Source organism: Lepisma saccharinum, chromosome 29 (assembly GCF_977018435.1).
Source record: "Lepisma saccharinum chromosome 29, izLepSacc3.1, whole genome shotgun sequence".
In the NCBI taxonomy this organism is placed as follows: Eukaryota; Metazoa; Arthropoda; class Insecta; order Zygentoma; family Lepismatidae; genus Lepisma; species Lepisma saccharinum.
This window is the reverse complement of record NC_139257.1, coordinates 14699194-14719408: the sequence shown is the minus strand read 5'-3', so window position 1 is coordinate 14719408 and position 20215 is coordinate 14699194. Positions and strand designations below refer to the sequence as shown.

Here is a 20215-nt window from a genome sequence, read left to right as displayed (position 1 = left end):
GGAACGATGCACATGTTTGCAAAGTTTCATCTTTACAGGTTTTAGATAGCCAACATGCGAAGTGCAACATAAATTAAAAGTTAAAAAAAACAACTAAAATACACACTTTTAAAAGTATTACAAGCGAGATAATTAGGAAACAAATTCATTCTTATTCTTGGAATCGAACACAGGTTGTCCGGATGGTAGCCTGACATGATAACCAACACTCGAAAAGAGACACGGTGACGTGTGTAGTCAAGTAGTGGACTGAATAAAACTATTTTGATAATAATTCGGATATTACTGTAAAACGTGCTACTTTGAAATATTTTCTATTCTGGAGTATTTTGTTTATATTGGTAATTTTCGGGGTTCTATGGTTCTCACTATCAGAGGGATAATGTTCCCATTGTTGTGTGTATTTTTGTAAGATATATCGCGAGTTAGTTTGAACAAACGATGTAAATAAAGCCAACAGGTGAAGGGCAGTAAAAAATCGTAGCTGTGGAATTTTTCGAGAAAATATTACATATATTTGTCTTCGCTAGAGAATCTCTATGACCTCTTGTGACAGAGGATTTATTAGAACAAATTGATACATTAATAGATCAAATTTCATGTGTGTCTTTTCGTCAAAATGCCTGGAAATCAATATTACACATTTCTTCGTTGATGGAAAAAAATTGTCCTTGGTTGGGATCGAACATAGATCCCTCTGGTGAGAGCCCGGTACGCTAACCAACATTAACAATAACACTGCACTGCCTAGTTTCCAGTCAGTGTATTTTTTTTATTTGAGTAGTTTCGGACTCTCCCTAGGTTAATCACGGGAATAGTGAGGAATGTTTTTTTTAGACGAAGATGATAAATAGACACACAGGAGTAATCACCCTCGCAAAAAATCCAGAACTCGAGCTTGGAACCTTCGATGCGAGGTGTGTTTCTTGTTCTAACTATATCTGTGTGTTTTCGTTACATTCATGGTATTTCGTGAGTAGATATGAAGAATGTAGATAAATAAGACAAGTGGATGCATGGGACAGATTAAAATATTAAATTTGATTTGTATCCTTTAGTCAAAATGCCTAGAAAACAATATAATATACTTGTTCTCTGATAGAAAATAATAAAATGTTTTGCCCAATGTGGGGATCGAACCCAGGCCTCGTTGATGAAAGCTCTGCACGCTAACCAACACACTATCAATAACACTACGCTTTCTTTTTCTCAGTCAGTCTGTTTCCTTCCTCAACACCTGAACAAGCAAATGCATCTAATTTCTCTGATAATTGTTTCATTGTCTATTAATAGAAACAACGTATGTCTCAAATAGACACATTCTTTCTGTGAAATATCCCATGTTTCGTACATCGTGCTTCTCCGTTTACTGTTATTTGGACATTCACTTGGAAGTTAAAACTTAGCTTTGTGTGTTTGTTTTCACGTGCATGTGAGTGAGAAGAGTGGTGTGCACGTGTGTTTGATGTTACTCTAGGTATTATTTTCGTTCAAAGCATGAATATAATTGTAAAATATAGCATTTACTGTAATGCAAGGAGTGAAAATATAAACCCAGTCCGTCAGGTTCGTTCCCAAACAACATTAATTAATGGAACATAACGTGGACCGAGTATTATTCCATGTCGAGAACACGAGACATTACTTCCGACAATCTTCATCTCGTATTTCTCTTTAGCGTCACTACTCAATTTACAGAAATGTATACCCGTGACTGGTATACAAGCCGCAGAATTACAATGTTGTTTGGGTTGTCTAGTCACAAGGCGCTTGGTGGCCAGACATGGATGGCTTGCTTGAGTGCTTCTTCAATAGGGTCGTTACAACGCAGAACTGTCCAAGACTGTACAGGGTGGCTCAATAAGTCACTTAACACCCTCAGTACAAGGCCACTGCGGCATGGAATGTGAAAATATCGATGACCAATCATTGCCTGGCCAAGGGGGAACCACATTGACGCCACCCACACGGTCGGCGACCATCTTGATGTCCGCCATCTTGAATTCAACTTCAGAATTTTAAATGGGAAGGGGGTCGTGCGACATATCAAAATGGGCTAGAATTTCACGAGAAATGCAATTGTGAAGGTGTTTTCGACGTATATTTCACCAGTAAAAAGTTATGACTGAATTCTTGTACCAATTAGCTCCTTTTCGAGGTGTTAGAAAAATGCCTTAAAATTTGTTTAGCGCATCGGTAATGCATCGAGATCAAAGTGACGTCTAGGGAGAGAAGTTCGCATGCCATTGCACACGATTTTAATCGGATACATCCATGAAGAGCTGCGCATTATGAATGGTTGTCGCGAACAATTTACAGTGTGACGCTTCCATTGAATTAAAAGTCCTTCACAGTGACAAGGCTAATGTTCATGTTCAGAAGGAAGTTTATAAACAGAATATTCGATGCTTTTTATCTGATAACCCATTTTCGACAGATCAAAGCTGAATGGTTAGTGTTGGTAAGTTAATGGTGTGGCGTGCTGTGTGGAACACAATTGGTTAGTCAATTTTCCATCAACGGAACCTTAAATGCTTAGGGCTACTTGGATTTGTTAAATAAACAGGTTTTTTCATTCTTGCTTATGGAAGAAGGTACTTTTTACAGAGTTTTTTTAATAGGGAAGAACACCAGAACACTTATGAGAACGTTATGAACCAGTTTTTGTCCAAAGTTAGTTATCAGATGACAAGGGTCACATATTCTGTTTATAAACTTCCTTATGAACATAAACGTTAGCCTTGTCATTGTGAAGGACTTTTAATTCAATGGAAGCGTCACACTGTAAATTGTTCGCGACAACCATTCATAATGCGCAGCTCTTCATGGATGTATCCGATTAAAATCGTGTGCAATGGCATGCGAACTTCTCTCCCTAGACGTCACTTTGATCTCGATGCATTACCGATGCGCTAAACAAATTTTAAGGCATTTTTCTAACACCTCGAAAAGGAGCTAATTGGTACAAGAATTCAGTCATAACTTTTTACTGGTGAAATATACGTCGAAAAACCCTTCACCATTGCATTTCTCGTGAAATTCTAGCCCATTTTGATATGTCACACGACCCCCTTCCCATTTAAAATTCTGAAGTTGAATTCAAGATGGCGGACATTAAGATGGTCGCCGACCGTGTGGGTGGCGTCAATGTGGTTCCCCTTTGGCCTGATAACGATTGGTCATCACCATTTCCATGTTGCGCGCTGCAGTGGCCTTGTACTGGGGGTGTTAAGTGACTTATTGAGCCACCCTGTAGAATTTATTCAACTGACCTGTATAATAGTCGTAGTCTTTTCCAAATCTCCAACGTTTCGAACTATTTCAATATGATTTTTCTACACAATCTTATCGGAGGCAAATTTTTATGTATTCGTTATATGAAGTGGAATTCTTCTTTTTCCCTGTTGGTGTGAAATTAGGTCATGTGAAGAAAAAACAGTCTTACAAACAATTTGATATCTTGTCAATAAGGGGATCAAGAAAGAAGTTTCTTTAAAGGGGGAAAAGTAATGTAGGCTGAAAAGCTAGTCAATAAATGGACCAGAAAGGAAAATGTATTTAAAAAAAGGGGCTGAAAGATGAAAAAAGAAAAGGAAATCAAATCCATGGAATCTTGTTGGAAGATAAATTTTCAACACTGTTGTTATTTATTCTATGACCCGTGTTGAAAAATAAAAAAAGGACTTTCCTTTAATATCCGGTCTCTAGTTATCGCCCTGGATATAGCGCCTTGATATTTATTTCCTCTTTTTGGAGTACACCTGCAAGTATGCGTTTTCCTTAATGTATGTCTACACAATCGTTCCATATTTCTGTTAAGTTTCCTAACTTTCGGAAGTAGCCTATATCTGGTTATGTTAATATTCTTGGAGTTATATGTTCTGACTTTCTAATTTTCTTTTCATAAATGCTTACATGTTTGTTATGCTTATTTGTTACATGTCTGCTTGCTTAATAATCACATGTACACGTATTATTTCATGATATATTTTTGGGTGCATTGGGCCTGTAATTTTATTTTATTATCATTTATTTGTATCGAGCATTGTATTGTTGTATGCGTAGCAGAACATTCTGCGGTAAAGGTTTGCAACAATCACCTTGCGAACTACCAACAATGGACAGACTGTATCCTGGTACCTGTCCCGTTGTGTTCTCGTGAAACAATATAGTTTGTCGACCCTCAACGTTTGCTATCACGTGAACGATGTCAGGGGCTGAACAACCTCAAGGGTAAGTTATTTATGATTGAATTTTGTAATTTATTTAATTTTCTTGTAGGGGCGTTGCCACTGGATGGGCGAGGGTGGGCACTAGCTCACCGTGAAGTATTCTCAGCCTACCCAAACTTAAGAGAAATCTTGACAATAATTTAGTGCAGTGGTTCTCAAACTTTTTTCTCATTGTACCCTTTAGTCGTAACTAAACGTCTAATGTACCCCCATAGGTTTTCTCCTAATAGACTAGTGGGTTTTGGGGACTTTTCTTTTTTTTCTTTTGAGGGAGCTGCCTGATTGATATGCTGACCTTTTGAAATGTTGGAGGCGTGTATCTGCAATAGACCGAAATGGCATTCGGGCTGTATGTGGAAATATGGTAAATAAATAAACATTAGAATCCTACGTTTTTTATTTTATTGGGTGTTCCTATGTTTACAATCTTTATGATTAGTAACAAAAATAAAATGTGAAACACATGTATGCTAAGAGGTACATAAATAACTTTAATTTTCATGTACTTTTTCCAGAGTTATTGAAAAAACGTAAAGAACAAAAATAAGTTTGTAAACAAAATGTCAAGCACAATTTTGGAGTTTTTATTGTAAATCCTTAGAGTCTCTAGCGAGAAGGATGTGCCTGCATAGCCTGACACAGTTTCTTGATGTCTGGTTGTACACTTAAAACTTTCAAGCGGAGATTCGGCTCCAAATTTAGTCTATTTATGTACTTGTCTTTTAGATACAACATGGATGATTGAAATGTTCCATGAAAGCATTTCATGGAACATTTCGGTTAGTTTTTGCGATTACAATGTATAATACATACTGCACGAAAGGCACGTAGAGTTACATCATCTATGGTGAGTGCACGGTGTTTACATTTGAAACAACTAAAGTATTATTTCATACGTGTACAGTAAACGTTGTAAAGTATGTATTTAAGCTGCGCCATTGTTTTGTACCTAATAATGTTTTACACGAAACGTTATTCCTCTCGGTTGAATAGTTATCGGCTTTTAAAAGTGTGAAGTGATACATTGTTTACTTCTCACGCGGCCGCCATTACAACTGCACTCGTGACCTAGAGGTCGCTTCTGATTGGTTATGCTACGAAAAATGCTACGGAAACAGGACGGGTTCTATCCTTGAGATATCCCATAAGATTTTTCACTTTTCACGGTATCATCTAGGTCATGGCACAAATTTTTAAGAAATATGCTAAGGAAAATGCTTTCGTCTAAGGCGGGTGTTGCGTTTCGTAATTAAACACTGGACTGACTATGTACGCTATTTAATTAACACTAACAACACTGGAGTACATTGAAGTGGAGTCGATCACTGTGTAAATATGTGTCTTGCTGTTCTCTCGTTCAGTACGGGTCTTTCCCGATAAGTATATACAACGCCCTGAACAGTCTCCAAAGAAGAGAGTCTACACAGTCCTGCCATCTGGTGACGACATGTTAAGTGAACACTTAAAATATACAAATTCTCACACATTAAAAACACAAATAATAATAGATACACTAATCTATCTGAAACAGCGGGCCTTAGTAAGACCTTCGAGCCGCTGGGAGGATCGTTGAAGCTCCTTGCTGCTGAGTCCATATGTGACTAAAGGCTTACCTAGTTTTTACTGAAAATCTGGCCTGCTGCTTCGTGCCCGACCAACGAAGAGTGTCATTTTATAATTTTATAGAATCTCAATTGTTGATAGAAAAGATCTGATCTTAATAATTGAAAACCAGGTCTCTGAGACCATGCGCGACCATCGATGTACCTCGTGAGCTTAGCTTGAGTTTGTCTGCAAATCGGTAAGTGCCAACGAAGCCCAAATTCCACTAGGTATAGCATAATTATGATAGGGTTGGCATCGCTGATTAGTGCCTCTTCCTCAGGAAAGACAAAGCCGTCGCTACGAAAGAGAGGCGCTCTTTGAGGGAACCCGCCGAGAAGGGCCCCGTGGTGGCCAGGGTGTGGCGCCGGGTGCTGTGCAGCGTCCGCATAGAGGGCGTCGTGGGGAGGACCCTGGAAGCGGCGCTGGCCTTCTTCCGGAGGCACCTGCTGGAAGGGAGCGAGCGCTGGAGCCCGCTGGAGGAGGACCTGGACGAGGAGATGGTCGACAAGTGGGAGAATGTCGTCCGCCTCTGGATGAGCGAGTGGAGGTATGTGTGTGGCATGAATGGTCATCTTTCTTCCTGAGCCTTGAAAACAATCTTAAACCCTTCAGTTACAACCGGAAAACATTGTTTTTATTTTGTATTTTTTTCTTTTGCATTTTCGATTTTTTCTGGTTTTTGGTCCTTTTCAGTATTCTTTCCCGTCTTTCCTTCATTTCTGAGGTTTGTTTTTCTCCTCCCTGTTTCATGAATTTTAAATGCATTTGTTACCATAACTTACATATTGAAATTTCCTGACATGGTCTTTTTTGCAAGTTTGAACACTGCTGCCCCCCTGAGAAAAATATGCGGACACCCTTGGTTGGTTCCACGAGGGATGAGGCATAAGTTATGGCAACTACTTTCTTTCGCGAGTAGTTTGGACCAGCACCAAAATCCAAAATATACAAATCAAAGCGCGCAGTGTATGGTATTGTGGAATGTATGAGCAATGAAGATCATGTGTACCAGGTATAGGATAGGGGAGACCGGGGCATAGCGATCCCCTGCAGCAAAGTAATTCCCGAAAAATATGCACTTTACGGTGCTGCTTCCAAGCGGGAAACATGTCAACTGCAGAGCAGCCATCTTGAGTGTGTTGTAGCCGATGAGTGTTGTATTTTGGCACGTCTGAACCAAAGTAAGCAGTTTAGAATATCGTGTAGCCTCTACCTAACCTGTTTCATATTTTCTTCTCTGAATGAGACCTGTTTTCTTCAACGTGTTTGTGAGTTACTTACTTTTTATTAATAAAATTAATTAATTCTATACTTAAAATCGTATTTGATAATAACAATTTGAAAAGGGATCACTTTGTCCCGAACCCGGGGCAAAGTGATCCTTTTGCATTACTTTACTTTTGGCCAAATTACTTCTTAAATACACAATGAAATAACCTCAAACATATATCAATGTAAAAACAAATGTTGTGGTATCAATTGTGTTAAGTTTCAATGTATGCCTCGCCATAGTGTTCTGTAGGAAGGGTCGAAGCTTAGGGGGATCACGCAACCCTGGTCTCCCATAATGATAGGTGACCAATACATCCTTAAAGTTAGCGTCGTGCAAATGTGTGTACAGTGTCTCTCAAAAGTTTTAGGACAACGACATTTTAAACTAGGCAACCCAATTTACATAAGGCGTTGGTGGGTTGCGTGTAGAGTTAGGCTCAATTTCAGGGTTGCTATATGCACAATAAATATTTATAAAATACGCGAAAGAAATAAAAACAAGTATTAGTGTATAAAAGTATTAAAAATATCACTATTATATCGCAAGTGACAAAATTCTTTCTGAAAGAAAAAGAATAGGTTTTCTAGTATTTCATCGCTGATGAGTCTACAGAAAGGAAAAGAGGTGAGAGAAAACGAGAGGTGACAAAGGACAGGAGAAAAAGAAAGCGAAAGGAGAAGAGGAAAAGTAAAGGAGAGAAGAGAAAAGAGAAGGAAAACGAGATGAGAGAAGAGTGGAGAGCAGAGTAAAGGAGAGAAAAAGAGAAGAACGAAAAGAAGAGGAGAAAAGTGCGTCTAGTCGGAAATCTAAGACAGGAAAGGAGATACGAGGAGTGGAGATGAGTGGGGTGGAGATAAGATGCGAGAAAAGTAGGGAAGGCGATATGAGATAAAAGCAGAGGAGAAGGAGGGAAGAGAAGAAGGAGAAGAGAAGAACAGAAGGGACTGAAGAGAAGAGGTAGTTGCAGAAAATATCGTCTCAGCGTCAAGAAATCGTGCATTGGTCAAATTATCGACATGAAACATTCAATAACATTTTGAAATGTATTGGAGTGTCACGGTATCTAGTGACATGTAAAACGCAGTTCGATAAAAATTATTTTTTGTTTATTGATTCATTTTATGCACAAACATGAAAGTGTGAGGTTTGATCTTATTTTGTGAATAAACTTGTATCCGAGCCACACGTCGGGAGCTGGGGACAGGTTTTTCTTGAGTGACAGCGGAACTGTCTTTTCGGCTTAGGACATGACATATTTGCACCAACGCGGAGATAAGGAAAGATTGTTTTCGCCGCTACCGAGCTTGAGTCGCAGCAGGCGTTCTAACCCATGTTCACGGATGACCAGAGATATCAGCTAGACCCCAAGCCTGCAAGGATCGAAGACGCCTCGGTGACCGAGTTTCAAGACAATGGACACAGGTCATTCGCATCTCCTCCAAAAGCGAAGCCAAGCTACCTGAGCGTGGGTTTCAACGGACGATTTTGAATCTCTCTTAAATACGCGGTGCTACCATCCCAGAGACAGTTTTTACCCGGATTTCATAGAGAGAGCATCTCCGCGCTACACTCTCGCGTGATCATTGCTTTGTGTCCGTGAACTTTGTTTCCTTACGTACTGTGAGCGACTTGCAGATAGAGAGTTACCAGTGTGCGCCTTATTTTGGTGAAGATTACGCGGTGATTTGTTTTTGCCAAGCGTGGACTACATAAGGATGGAGGGCTAAAGAAGATAGAGAAGGGAGTCTGTCGACTTCCCTGACCCCGCAACGATGCATCGCCATCTTCCGATGAAGCCAGTCAGCCAACGCCAAAGACGACACCAAAACCAAACACTGCCCAAAGCCCGAAGGACGCTTTCAGACCGACGTCCCAACCAAAGCCCGAAGGACGCTTTCAGACCGACGTCCCAACCAAAGCCCGAAGGACGTTTCCAGAGAGAGAGATGATTGCAGAACGACGCCGATCGAAGCCAGAGGGAGAGATTGAAGGACGACTCCAGAACGACGCTTCCAGAACGACGCCGAAATCGAAGCCCGTCACCAGAGAGATTCCGAACCGGCGCGTGACCACGTACATCCGACGCTAGTGGCAAGAGGAACGCCCGAAGTTCTAAGGAGGTGCAAGTACACCAGATCGTCGCAATTATTCTTCGTCGCGATCGACCTCGGAGGACAATTTCGCCACAAAGGAACCGTGTGCAAGTCCCGCGTCCAGGAGAGATGAATGACCGCGCCATGTAGCAGAGTCTGGTACAGTATACTTCAGAGGGTCTATGTTCATGTAAACGTGCGTCGTTAGTATCAACACCGTACAGTTAACGCCGAAGTCTCACTTATTCGCAAAGTTACTCAGAAAAACCCAAACCTAATTTCCGCGTCTGATAATTTTTGGTATTATTGTAAAAAAAAGGGTTATTTCATGTTCAGATGTTCTAATTTAATTGTCTGCATTCAGCGTTAGAAGCTCCATTTCATTTCTTTAATATTTAGTGTAAATTGTCAAAGTGTGCTCCATTTCTTGTGTAACCGACCGCCCCGTCGCGCCATTTAACTTGTCAATAGTTGACTGATGAGTCCCTTTTAATTGTGGAAAGCGTAAATTTTATTGCAAGGTCGTGTGCGTGAAATAGTATTATTTGTTGCATAGTGGTTTTTAAGGTAATTTTTGCTCGCGCCGACGATTGATTAGTGTATTCCGGCAGCTGGAGCCAATTAAGTTTTTTGCATCATTATGTAATTAAGTAGTTTTTCTCATGGGACGAGAGAGGCTTGTGTGTAATGCCCCCGTCCGGGAAACTTGTATAATGTCGAGCTTACGACTCGATGCACACGTTCATTCGAACGAAAGATTTAACCACGCCGACCCATTGTCTTAGTTAACCGCTTTCCGAGGGCTGGCACTTAAGTTAATTTAAAAGAGCACAGGAGCTGGCAGACAAATGCCCTAAATTCACATAAAGGTTTAAAAATTAAAAGGAATGATATGTTAATGAGATCCATGATTTGTATCCATACTTCACATGTAAAAATACCTCATGTGTGTGAAAGAGAGATAGAGTGAATGATGTGAGAGTTTGAGGAGGCTTTGTAAACAGTTGTTTATTGCAATATTTTTTTTGTTGTTACAATATATATTCACTTTTTACCGTCCGTCAGTGTTGTTATTTGACGTTTTTCAGGTACCAGATATTATGCTATTAGTGTTTTTATGATTGTTCGAATCTACATATCAAAGGTAAACAAAACAGTGTAACTTTTCAAGGTATTAATCTCCGCCTCGCAATAGTATGACAATAAACGACCGTCTCAGTACCGAACTTGAAAACCTGGACCGAGAGTCACGACCGGTCTCCCGTACACATAACGACGTTTGGCCCCGTGCCGGGGTATGATTGACACGTCATTTCGGGGATCGTGAGTGCACTCGTTACATTTGGCGCCCGAACAGGGACGGCAACTTTTGTCATGTCTTTCCAGGAAAACCAGGTTGCGAGAGCGGTAGAAATTTCATTTTTGTATACGTCATGCATAAAATTCTTGTGTTAGGTTCCGGGTTATTTGTGTGTTTTTCGTTTTGTATTTCGAGGGTTATTTTCATGTATTTGTCGTATGTTCACGTGTAAGGACACGTTTTTGGGCGTAATTGGTAACAATAGGGCAAATATTTTTTTCGGCGAAAGCAGCAAGGGCAGCTGCATAGGGCATTTTTTATGTACTTTTTGTGTACTTTTTTTGGTTGTTGGCATAAGTTATGGCATCAGGTTGAGTTGCGGGATAAGGGATTCCCGACGGACCTCCTTTTTCTTTTTATGTATCGATTTGTAATTCACATTTTGTGTGAGCTCGCGTAAGTTTGCGTAACTGTTCCTAAGTGCGACAGAAGATTGAGCAGATAATTAGGGAAAGGCCTCCATGAGATTAAGAAATCGTCGTATAGACTGTTTGAACAAGAGTGACGTCATGATGGTTTGCGAGGCTTGTGGAAAAGAATTTGCTGATTTCGAAATCGACAGCGAGGGAGCCGAACCGGTTTGTCTCCAGTGCAAGAGCCCTTTAGAAATGGAAAGGGAGATACCAAGTGCCCAAGGGGGTACATCACGTGCGGACGATGACCACAGCAAGGAACAACAAGATGACGTAGGAAGTGGCAGTGTTGACAACCAATTCCGGCTAATCCTCCAGATGCTCCAAGGAATGGAAACCAGGATGCTAGCCAGCATGCAAAGAATGCGGATCAACATCCAAGAAATGGGAACCAAGGTACAAACCACCAGCCAGAAGTTGCAGACCGAGGCGCAGACCAATATCCAGGGGTTGGAAACCAGGATGCAGACCAACGTACGAGGGATGGAAGAACGCCTCCAAGGAACAGTTCGCGCCTCCGGAGAGGAAATGACGCGACAACTCCCCCCAACGATCCTAGAATCCGAGGCTCGAATCAAATCCAGGACCGCCGAGACCGACGCTCGCATCAAGGACCAAGAAGCCAAGGTGGCAACACTGGCGCAGAGCGTAAGTGAGCAGGAAGGAGCTTTGCAACACATCGGCCAGCAATGTGCACAGCTGGAGTCTGCCTGCAATCGGAGCAACGATGCCCCCGAGCGACAAGTGCGGCGAGCAGCGAACCCAGCGGAAGGGAATTCCGAGAAGATAAAGGGAATCGAGGAAAAACTGCAACAATTGAACGTAGCCGACGTTCCGGGATCACCGCGAGAGCCGGCAGCTATGACGTCATCGCAGCCAGCTGAAGTTCCTTCGCCTTCAAGAAGCGCGAGTGACGCAAGGCCGACTACAGGTGTCAACCGAGGAAGCGAAGTGGAATCGAGACTACATCTTCCATCGTCGCGACCGTTCGAAGCCCAAACTTCAAGCCGGGACGACATATGGTCTAAACCACCGTCGGCGAGAGCTTTGTACCCGTCCGAATGTAAGAAAAACTTCAAGAAGTTCTCCGGGGACGACCGGATATCGCCGTCTGCCCTCGTCGAGGAATTCGTAGCAACAGCCCGGGAGTTAGGACTGACGGATGGAGAGCGATTGCTTGTACTGAAAGGCTGGATGCAAGGTCGAGCAAAGAACTGGCTGGATCAGAATGAAAGACACTTTCATTCGTACTCGGCGTTTAGGGAAGCCTTCCTAACGCACTTTCCACGCTCTATGCAAGTGAAGGGAAAGATCAAGAAGCCGTTTTTCATGTACGACGGGCCGTATTTTTGCAGAGAACTGCAAAAGGTGGAACTGCTCCGACGAAAAGCGCCAAGAGTGGTTAGCGCGATATAAAAGCACAAGCGTGTCTTTGGTTTGAATTCTGATAAGGATGTGAGGTACATTTATCCTATTTTTGTGTAAATTATTGAGTGTATAATATGCATATTTATCATGTAAATTGGAGGTATCATTTATATCATGTGTGTTGTGTTATCGAACTGGTTGACTTTTCTTGTACAGGGTGTTAAAAAATTTGTAGTCAAAATTTCATGCCCCTGAGTAGTAAAAAATTTTATACGCCTACAGAATTTTTTGATCGGAAGGAGGGCGAGATGTCACGGTATCTAGTGACATGTAAAACGCAGTTCGATAAAAATTATTTTTTGTTTATTGATTCATTTTATGCACAAACATGAAAGTGTGAGGTTTGATCTTATTTTGTGAATAAACTTGTATCCGAGCCACACGTCGGGAGCTGGGGACAGGTTTTTCTTGAGTGACAGCGGAACTGTCTTTTCGGCTTAGGACATGACATATTTGCACCAACGCGGAGATAAGGAAAGATTGTTTTCGCCGCTACCGAGCTTGAGTCGCAGCAGGCGTTCTAACCCATGTTCACGGATGACCAGAGATATCAGCTAGACCCCAAGCCTGCAAGGATCGAAGACGCCTCGGTGACCGAGTTTCAAGACAATGGACACAGGTCATTCGCATCTCCTCCAAAAGCGAAGCCAAGCTACCTGAGCGTGGGTTTCAACGGACGATTTTGAATCTCTCTTAAATACGCGGTGCTACCATCCCAGAGACAGTTTTTACCCGGATTTCATAGAGAGAGCATCTCCGCGCTACACTCTCGCGTGATCATTGCTTTGTGTCCGTGAACTTTGTTTCCTTACGTACTGTGAGCGACTTGCAGATAGAGAGTTACCAGTGTGCGCCTTATTTTGGTGAAGATTACGCGGTGATTTGTTTTTGCCAAGCGTGGACTACATAAGGATGGAGGGCTAAAGAAGATAGAGAAGGGAGTCTGTCGACTTCCCTGACCCCGCAACGATGCATCGCCATCTTCCGATGAAGCCAGTCAGCCAACGCCAAAGACGACACCAAAACCAAACACTGCCCAAAGCCCGAAGGACGCTTTCAGACCGACGTCCCAACCAAAGCCCGAAGGACGCTTTCAGACCGACGTCCCAACCAAAGCCCGAAGGACGTTTCCAGAGAGAGAGATGATTGCAGAACGACGCCGATCGAAGCCAGAGGGAGAGATTGAAGGACGACTCCAGAACGACGCTTCCAGAACGACGCCGAAATCGAAGCCCGTCACCAGAGAGATTCCGAACCGGCGCGTGACCACGTACATCCGACGCTAGTGGCAAGAGGAACGCCCGAAGTTCTAAGGAGGTGCAAGTACACCAGATCGTCGCAATTATTCTTCGTCGCGATCGACCTCGGAGGACAATTTCGCCACAAAGGAACCGTGTGCAAGTCCCGCGTCCAGGAGAGATGAATGACCGCGCCATGTAGCAGAGTCTGGTACAGTATACTTCAGAGGGTCTATGTTCATGTAAACGTGCGTCGTTAGTATCAACACCGTACAGTTAACGCCGAAGTCTCACTTATTCGCAAAGTTACTCAGAAAAACCCAAACCTAATTTCCGCGTCTGATAATTTTTGGTATTATTGTAAAAAAAAGGGTTATTTCATGTTCAGATGTTCTAATTTAATTGTCTGCATTCAGCGTTAGAAGCTCCATTTCATTTCTTTAATATTTAGTGTAAATTGTCAAAGTGTGCTCCATTTCTTGTGTAACCGACCGCCCCGTCGCGCCATTTAACTTGTCAATAGTTGACTGATGAGTCCCTTTTAATTGTGGAAAGCGTAAATTTTATTGCAAGGTCGTGTGCGTGAAATAGTATTATTTGTTGCATAGTGGTTTTTAAGGTAATTTTTGCTCGCGCCGACGATTGATTAGTGTATTCCGGCAGCTGGAGCCAATTAAGTTTTTTGCATCATTATGTAATTAAGTAGTTTTTCTCATGGGACGAGAGAGGCTTGTGTGTAATGCCCCCGTCCGGGAAACTTGTATAATGTCGAGCTTACGACTCGATGCACACGTTCATTCGAACGAAAGATTTAACCACGCCGACCCATTGTCTTAGTTAACCGCTTTCCGAGGGCTGGCACTTAAGTTAATTTAAAAGAGCACAGGAGCTGGCAGACAAATGCCCTAAATTCACATAAAGGTTTAAAAATTAAAAGGAATGATATGTTAATGAGATCCATGATTTGTATCCATACTTCACATGTAAAAATACCTCATGTGTGTGAAAGAGAGATAGAGTGAATGATGTGAGAGTTTGAGGAGGCTTTGTAAACAGTTGTTTATTGCAATATTTTTTTTGTTGTTACAATATATATTCACTTTTTACCGTCCGTCAGTGTTGTTATTTGACGTTTTTCAGGTACCAGATATTATGCTATTAGTGTTTTTATGATTGTTCGAATCTACATATCAAAGGTAAACAAAACAGTGTAACTTTTCAAGGTATTAATCTCCGCCTCGCAATAGTATGACAATAAACGACCGTCTCAGTACCGAACTTGAAAACCTGGACCGAGAGTCACGACCGGTCTCCCGTACACATAACGACGTTTGGCCCCGTGCCGGGGTATGATTGACACGTCATTTCGGGGATCGTGAGTGCACTCGTTACAGGAGAATGTATTAGATCGGTGCGAAATGCCTTTTGGCTTAGTTCAGAGCAAGGTAAAATCTTCCATGTAAGATCTTTCATTTTACCTGCGATTATACCACTAAAAACATGAATGTAATATTAATATTTATAAGAATTATCCAATTTTTGTTCACTTCTCGGTTCGTTGAAATGGAGATTTTGTAATTTAATATTTCCCCTCCTCCCATCGTTAATTCCAAACCGAATCATTCCATTTCACACGGCGTGGACAATGAACACAATGGGATAGGTCTAAAACTTACGAAAATTTTCTGCCACCGGAAGTGTTTGAACCTACGACCATCAGACTGCCAGTCCTGAACGGTAAACACTACCCTACAAGCTTTCGCTCCTGAAAGTAAGTAGAAGGAGCTGACCAATGTGAAATGTAGATGCAACTCTCCTCCTACATGTAATGTGCAAACAATACTTGTTTGTAACAAAGAAAACGAAGGTAGTACGACTCGGCGAAAACATTTAATGGAGAATTGCACATGATGAGAACTTTTCATTCGATATTTGCGGAGGTATCCTTGCATTGAACTCGAGTGGGAAAAGGGGTAAAATTAGTATGTCCTGAATTGTCACAAATATAAATAGTTATTTCAGTAATATTTGTCAATGTCTTTGAAGCAGTACACAATTATCATTAGAGTATCATAATTCACGATCTTATACATTAAAATGTCCCTTTGAACGTGTGTCAATTCATTTATTTGTTTATTTTTTTATAAATTCCATTTGCAGAACAATGTAGCCACTATACACCGCTATTACAAATAATGTTAACATGCTCTTGTTTATAATAAAAGGAGAATTAAAAAAAGAACACCTCTTAAGGAAGATCGTTACAAACAAGTATTGTTTGCACATTAGATGTAGGAGGAGAGTTGCATCTACATTTCACATTGGTCAGCTCCTTCTACTTACTTTCAGGAGCGAAAGCTTGTAGGGTAGTGATTACCGTTCAGGACTGGCAGTCTGATGGTCGTAGGTTCAAACCCTTCCGGTGGTAGAAAATTTTCGTAAGTTTAGGACCTATCGCATTGCGTTCATTGTCCACGCCGTGTGAAACGGAATGATTCTGTTTGGAATTAACGATGGGAGGAGGAGAAATATTAAATTACAAAATCTCCATTTCAACGAACCGAGAAGTGGACATAAATTGGATAATTCTTATAAATATTAAAATTACATTCATGTTTTTAGTGGTATAATCGCAGGTAAAATGAAAGATCTTACATGGAAGATTTTACCTTGCTCTGAACTAAGCCAAAAGGCATTTCGCACCGATCTAATACATTCTCCAATACATTTCAAAATGTTATTGAATGTTTCATGTCGATAATTTGACCAATGCACGATTTCTTGACGCTGAGACGATATTTTCTGCAACTACCTCTTCTCTTCAGTCCCTTCTGTTCTTCTCTTCTCCTTCTTCTCTTCCCTCCTTCTCCTCTGCTTTTATCTCATATCGCCTTCCCTACTTTTCTCGCATCTTATCTCCACCCCACTCATCTCCACTCCTCGTATCTCCTTTCCTGTCTTAGATTTCCGACTAGACGCACTTTTCTCCTCTTCTTTTCGTTCTTCTCTTTTTCTCTCTTTTACTCTACTCTCCACTCTTCTCTCATCTCGTTTTCCTTCTCTTTTCTCTTCTCTCCTTTACTTTTCCTCTTCTCCTTTCGCTTTCTCTTTCTCCAGTCCTTTGTCACCTCTCGTTTTCTCTTACCTCTTTCCCTTTCTGTAGACTCATCAGCGATGAAATACTAGAAAACCTATTCTTTTTCTTTGAGAAAGAATTTTGTCACTTGCCATATAATAGTGATATTTTTAATACTTTTATACACTAATACTTGTTTTTATTTCTTTCGCGTATTTTATAAATATTTATTGTGCATGTGGCAACCCTGAAATTGAGCCTAACTCTACACGCAACCCACCAACGCCTTGTGTAAATTGGGTTGCCTAGTTTAAAATGTCGTTGTCCTAAAACTTTTGAGAGACACTGTACAACTCTGTAAGCATATGAGCCTTACAGGAACAAAAGAGGCAAGGCACTATTCCCTACAGCTTCAATCAGGTCCTTGTGGCTACCCCCGAAATATAATTAAACCTACGCTGTATAAAACACACCTTACTATAACTTGACAAGTTTAAAAACAAGACGCTGCAAATAGCTGTTGCACATCTCACACCACATTTCCCCACTCCGTTCTCAGCAGCAACGTTGCTTCGCAGTGTTACAACCTGGAGGGAGTGGAATGGTCTGAGGATTTTCAACGAAATTTTTATTAGTTTTTTCCTGGGCTGTTTTCAACCTGTCGGAGTACAGAAATTCAATTCACCTTTCGGCAACGACTCTTTTCCTTCTTTTAAAACTTGGCCTCCCCGATGGCGCAGTGGTAGCGTCGTCGCCTTGCAATCAAGGGGTCCCGGGTTCGATTCCCGGGTGAGGCACATAGTGGTTCGGATCCCATTTTAAACTGTAGGTCCAGTCCCGATTAGCCTTACTGTGCATAAAGTGGACTTAAAACAACAAATCAATCCAATCCAATCCTTTTAAAAACATGAGAAACCATCCATTTAGATTCTCCCGTGGCGGCGCTTGTGGACTCGACAACATTATACTAAAGTTTATGTAACTCCTCCTGATTTCGCAAATATGTTGCAACATTGTGAACAATTTATCTGGCCTGTCCTCTGAGGGGCTTTCCAGAGCAGATTGTGGATTGGACCCGGCATGATTTGATTTTTGCATTTCAAAAATATGCAGCCAAGAGTAAAGAGCAAGAACATTTCAATGCTTTAAAAAATAACACAGGCAAGCGTGTTATCAGATTGCCTTCTCGTAGTGATTGTTGTACGATAAACAAAAGAACCCCCACCCCACTCGACTTTAAAAAAAACCAGGCCACTGCTCGATGTCGCATTCAGAAAATGAAGTCATTCGCCCAGTAGTTTCTCTTCGTTATAAACCTTAACGCGCGTGCGTAATACTACAGTTTTTGATCCGCGCACCGCACGCATTTTCAAAGACCGGATTAAATCAAATGAACCACTGATAAACTGATATGAGCAGGCATCGTCAATCTACACTGTAAAAATCGTTTGTCATATTTGTTTTAGCTTAATTTTGCTGAGTTGGCACCACTCGTACTCTCAAGGCCAGACTAGTACATAGAAGAGTGGTGGGGAGGATGACGTAATAGGAAGTGCTCCGCAGCGATCTGCTCATATCGGGACTTAACTTGTCAGGCTATACTAACTTCGTTGTCCGTACAATAACCGTTCATCACACTCCCATCTAGTGACGTGCCCACATACTACGGGTGCCACGCTCCCTAGGATATAAGATCATATTACGGTACCACCACCGTTTAACTTTGAGGAAAAATATAGTTACCACTACGTATGCCCCAGCCCTTCTATATACCCGCTGCAACTGTTCAGAAACCTAGAAAGAATTTGGCTAGTAGATGGATCGCGATCCAATGCAAAATACACGGGTGCAGTCGGAAAAGTAAATTCTTCAGTGTCTCCTGCAGCGTTTGCTTGTCTTGAAGGTCTCTGATTGCCGTCCAAGAAGGAACGGGCAGGATCGTCGCTCTGCTGGTGACCAAGATCCTCGCCAAGGGCAACGAGAACATGCCTCGAATCTCGGAGGAGGCTGAGGCCCTCCACGACCAAGTCGTGTCCTCCCTCAATCCCCAGGAACTCATGGTTAAGGAGGTCTACCTGTTCCCTTGGTTCGGCGTCGACGGCGAGTTCAGGAAGAAGGGCATAGCCAGGTCCCTGCTGAGAACGGGCATCGAATCCGCGACCGTGCACGGGTGCTCGGTCTTCGCGACGCTCTGCACCAATCGAGCGTCGAGCAGGGCCGCGAAGAGGGTGGGGATGGAGGAGTTGAAGACATTGCAGCCCTTGGAGGAACACCCGATACGGAATCGAATGGCCATCATGCTGCAGAATCCCAGAAAGGTGAGGCCATCCACCAGCGTCATCCCCTCGACGCACTCCTCCAAGAAGTGAGGGCCTGTGCACCCTTGTAAATCTCTACAGTATTAAAACGGCTTCTTACTTTGCTACTCCTATCGTTAATTGATTGATTTCGCTTTCTACAGGGTGTTCCATTTACAACGCAACCCGAAGTTGGGGATAGTACAACTTTTGGACCGGAAGTGGTACACATATAATCCTTATACCAAATTGAAGCCTTGTTCATGCATATATTTTTAAACCGGGGGACAATGATTGGATTTCATTAGTGTCAACGCAGTGTTGCCAGATGTAACAGGAAATGTAAATGAAATTTTTTACAGAGCATGAAAAATGGCACATAAAACACATGTACGGACATGCCGTCGGTAATTTTCAGTTTGGTTAGGGGGATTAGCTCGGCATCTATGGCAGTGAAAAAATGAAATGTTCATTTCTACCGATAGCCAATCGGATGAGGCGACTTTAAGGGGGAACTAGCAAAAATCGTTGTTTTTAGAAATTAAGACTGTGCATTGGCAACACTGCTGGTGTTTCAGTGCCACAAAAGGTGTGTTTCGAAACTGTATACATCATGCAATTACTGAAAACAATATAGAAGAAACTTGGAAATTTTCATGAAAATAGTGTTACTTACTTGCACCTGGCAACCATGCGATGAGATTACATTTTCTCCTGCTTGGAAAGAAACAGAGGAAAGTCCAGTCGTGTTCCATTCCTGATGCATCGCATGGTTGCGTTGTAAATGGAACATCCGTACCACTTTTGGATGATCGAGGAGATGAGTGATGTGTAGGGCGAGTGATGATATAATGGGATACTCACGAAGAACACCCAAGCCGGGATTCGAACCAGGGGGGGGGGGTCAAATAGGGATTCGAACCAGATATGGAAATGTAGCAGAAATGGAACCCCCAAATCGAAATCTCTGGCAATGCCACTGCATTCTTCTGACGCTAAAGTACCAGGAATTATGAAAATATTATCTCGGGCAATCGACCAGGTGAGTTGTGGAAAAGATTCCAAGCTTTCGAGAGCTAACGTCACTCTCATCTTCTGGGTAGAAGTGAAGATGAGAGTGACTTTAGCTCTCAAAAGCTTGGTATCTTTTCCACATCTCACCTGGTCAATAGCCCGATAGAATGTTTTCATCATTCGTTG

At 42.0% G+C, this 20215-nt stretch overlaps 1 protein-coding gene across 1 annotated transcript; it reads left to right on the top strand.

Annotated features, from left to right (window-relative positions):
• The first annotated feature begins 4139 nt into the window (after positions 1-4139).
• Positions 4140-19100, top strand: LOC145981523 (uncharacterized). Its single transcript, XM_083114822.1, has 3 exons — positions 4140-4233; positions 6118-6384; positions 18622-19100. The coding sequence occupies exons 1-3, from the start codon at positions 4208-4210 to the stop codon at positions 19085-19087; spliced, it is 759 nt and encodes a 252-aa protein (XP_082970948.1). The 5' UTR covers positions 4140-4207; the 3' UTR covers positions 19088-19100.
• The last annotated feature ends 1115 nt before the right edge of the window (positions 19101-20215 follow it).